Source organism: Sinocyclocheilus grahami, unplaced genomic scaffold (genome assembly GCF_001515645.1).
Source record: "Sinocyclocheilus grahami isolate Dianchi unplaced genomic scaffold, SAMN03320097.WGS_v1.1 scaffold1036.1, whole genome shotgun sequence".
Lineage (NCBI taxonomy): Eukaryota > Metazoa > Chordata > Actinopteri > Cypriniformes > Cyprinidae > Sinocyclocheilus > Sinocyclocheilus grahami.
The window spans coordinates 597,356-601,181 of NW_015506215.1; the positions used below are offsets into that span (position 1 = coordinate 597,356).

Consider the following 3,826-nt stretch of genomic DNA (forward strand, 5'->3'; position numbering starts at 1 on the left):
GGGGAAAAGCCTTAAGCATATGCTGCTTACATTGAGGCATCTGATAATAAAGTAAAACACAAAAGTAACAGGTAAAAAAGATCCTGGGCTTTTAAGCAGAAAATTGCAGTAAAAAGAGCCAGATGTGGATCATTCCATACATTCAGATGTTATCAAATCAGTTGAGACTAGAAAGTAACTTTGCCTTTGGAATGGAATGTGTGCTCTAGACCTACTTTTAAACTTTTAAACCAAGTGATAAACTAAAATAATTGAGTTTCACTTTTACAAGAGGCATAATTATCAGAGACGTAATGTAACTAGATAAACAACTGCTGAGATGAATTTGGGGGTTTAATATTTTAACCTGCATCAGGTATAATGGTATATATAATGGTAATTATTACAGTATCTTTCAGGGTGAGTTATTCCACAATCACATACCCCCTGGATTCTGCTCAGCAGCTGCCAGTTACATCATCCGAGTTTGGGGCTGTTTTAAGGGACAGAGCCAAACATGTGTTGAGTATACATGTCAGGGGCCTACGTGTGATTCTGATTTCGCATTACACAGCTCCATCTCAATTGTTAAGACTGTTTAGTTCAAGTGTTTTACCTATTATCCTTAATGCTTAAGATTAAACATTATGTTACTAATTAAGTTATTATTAACTAATTAAGTTCTGTGACTGGTTAGTCAAAAATATGTGATGTTTTATTCAAATGTGATGACAAAAATGTCTTGTATTAGTCTGAACAGGCTGAACAAAAATTCTGATAGTAAAATCTGTGTTATAACATATAATATGATGAAGTGATCCTAATTCTGTTTAGATTTGCATTAAATCTATTTTCTGAATGAAATATGACCCCTTCACAGATTACCAGATTTACTGCTTTTCATGATATTTCTGTGGGTTGCCAGTCGTTGTATATTTGTGTGTTATCTATCAATCCATAAAAACTATTTTAAAAATTAAAACTTCTTATGTTCAACAATTTAAGCGACTGCCGAATGTATATATGCAACAAAGGATATTTTCAATGTTTGTTTTTTGTACCATTCTATTTAGTTTCTTTTCGCCATTTGTTGCCTTTAGCTTGCTTTTCAGGCACTATTTTCTTTAAAACTACTTAGAAACGATATTTACTGAAAATGTTTCTCTTCAGGTAGGGGGAAATATACACAGCCAACTTTTAATACAAACTATTTTCCAGATAATATTTAAAGAATTTTGTTTGGCTTTAGAGCAGTGAAAACGACCATTTTGATAATTTTATAAACAACATGTTTTCTTTATAATATCACATTTGCTATATTTATTATTCATAAATATTGCTACCTTTATATTTATGAAACGGGTCTTGAAAGGATTTGCCTGTTTTAAATGTACGGTTCACTCTGATTGCAAGAGTAGATCTCTGCGCACTGGCACCCCTCAGCTGCATGGGTTGGTCCTGTGCGCTCGTCAGAGGATACGGAGGCTGCTGTGCTGTTATTTTCTGACATGTCTGGGAAAGCTTCCAGTGATAAGGAGCCGCACAGAGAGTTTACCAAACTTTTGGAAGTATTTCTGACTTTTTTCTCGACATGCGTTGTGTTGAAGTGGCGCGTATCAAGCTTCAAGAGACTGACTGAGGACCGGAGCTTTACTTCTTGGCATCTATTTGCAGCTGATTAAGGGATTATATGCATTTTAATACAGGAATGACGAGATGAGGAAATCTGGCGCTGGGGTAGCAGTAAATACTTATTTGCATTGATTCAGCCAGATCGCGCGCTGCATGTTCAAGAAATGTTTCCTAAACGCACTTACAGGTAAAACCAAGGTCGATCTAACTTGACCGATTTTGTCTTTTTTTAAAAGAAAATTATTTTCTTTGTTTGTTAAGTACCCAAAATGGTTTTAAATAACTTTTGCCTTGTTTTGCACTGAGCATCAGAATTATAAACACTTCTAGAAAATAAATTGAATCTTATGACGCTTTACCGGATTGTATCTCTCTACTGACTTAAGTGTTACTAAAGTTGTCTAACATGAGGGGAAGGTACATGCTTGGTTTCGGTGTTTTGTGTCTGTTGACATGGGCTGTTTACGTGTCAGAGAGCAGCCCGACCGATAAACAAGCCAAACTCAGATTGATTTCCATAAGACGAGCAAGACAAAACAAATCACGACAGGGTCCGATCATCAAAACACGTTCTCCTTCATGGATCAATGATAGACGCCAACAGATGCAGGGAGATGAAGATATAAACGTTACCAGGCACGTCCAATCCAGAAAGGTCTTGGCACAAAGGAGACCAGCACAGGGTAAGTCTAGGAACCCAATCCAGCAGGATGATGGAACACCTGAAGCCAGGGCCAGAGTTTCCCGCATGCCAAGCAGCGCTGGTTCTCCAAACTTACTGGCGTCATTTGCAGGGAAAAACCGCCTGCTGGTTATTTCCGCACCTCACGACTCTGATGGTTACTACAGATTGATGATGAGTCTTCTCAAACCTGATGTTTACTGCGAATTGGCAGAGCGGCACGTGCATCAGATTGTCATGTTTCACCAGGAAGGGGAATTGGGTGGGAAAATCAGACGCATTACTAACGAAGGCAAGGTGATGGAAGAGCCGTTAGATACGTCTATTATTCCCAGGCTCATGAACTTTCTTAAATTAGAAAAAGGAAAGTTTGGGATGGTCCTTCTTAAGAAGACGCTTCAGGTAGAAGAGCGCTACCCATACCCTGTCAGACTGGAAGCGATGTACGAAGTTATCGACCAGTCGCCCATTCGCAAAATGGAGAAAGTCAGGCAGAAAGGCTTTGTCCAGAAGTGTAAAGGGGCTGGGGTGGAGGGGCAGGTGGTCGAGGGTGTCCCCAGCATAGACCCCCAAGTGGACCCACCAATGGGGAGGAGAAAAGAGGTGCGGAAACCCATTCGAAGACCGGCTACAACAACTACTCCAACTCCAACAAGACCAACGACCACTACCAAAGCAACTACCACCACCACCACACGTCCCCCAACTACAACCCGTTCCACCACTACAACGACGGCAACAACGCAGCCGACCACAACCACAACACAGACCACCACCACTCCAAGGACTACGAGAGCTCATACTACCCCACAATGGATTCCAGCCCACAAGACCACCACTGAGCTTTACTATTACAACCGTAGAGACAGACACCAGACAACCTCACCCACAACACTTCCCGTCTACACCAAAGCTAACACAGCAAAATACAGGGACAACCACACAGATAAAAAAGAAAACAACCACAAGCATACCAGCATTATACCTACACAACACAAGCCACCTAAAGTTAAGCCTACAAAGAAAAACAATGGCGATAAGGAAATTAGCAATGCATACGAAGAGAAATATGATGTAGGTGAGCCCACCGACATCTATCCTGAAGAGAAGGAGGAAGAAATTGTGCCTGTCAAGAAAGGCAAGGGCAGGGCAGATAAAAAGAAGAAGAAGGACAAGACAGAGAGGAGGGGTAAGGATGGAAAGGGTGGTAAAAAAAATGGAAAGAAAGAATCAAAAATCCATGAGAAAGAAGAGTATCAGAAACCAACAAAAAGACAACCACCACCCCCTCCGCCACCTAAAGGAACTCTGGCAACCTTTCTGGACTATTTTGAAAGCAAAAGGAGACTAATTGTGAGTAGCTTTGTAAGTAGTCTGATTAAGAAATGTGGATTTCTGTAATGTGTTATTTACTGTTCTTCTGTTTCAAACCCTTTACTTCAGTTGATCACCTCTCCAACAGAGGAGAACACCATGTATGCCGCCTGCTGGTTATTTCCGCACCTCACGACTCTGATGGTTACTACAGATTGA

The 3,826-nt window shown here is 40.5% G+C and overlaps 1 protein-coding gene across 1 annotated transcript; it reads left to right on the forward strand.

The window, feature by feature from the left end:
* Window positions 1–1,423: 1,423 nt before the first annotated feature.
* Window positions 1,424–3,826, forward strand: LOC107565938 (coiled-coil domain-containing protein 80-like). Its single transcript, XM_016251253.1, has 2 exons — window positions 1,424–3,646; window positions 3,737–3,826. The coding sequence occupies exons 1-2, from the start codon at window positions 2,018–2,020 to the stop codon at window positions 3,824–3,826; spliced, it is 1,719 nt and encodes a 572-aa protein (XP_016106739.1). The 5' UTR covers window positions 1,424–2,017.

What these genes read in the sequence shown, in the direction of transcription:
- LOC107565938 (XM_016251253.1), top strand. Translation starts at nt 2,018, where the DNA reads ATGAGGGGAAGGTACATGCTTGGTTTCGGTGTTTTGTGTCTGTTGACA. An exon ending in AAAGCAAAAGGAGACTAATT is followed by an intron (nt 3,647 to 3,736) that starts GTGAGTAGCTTT and finishes CCTTTACTTCAG; the next exon opens with TTGATCACCTCTCCAACAGA.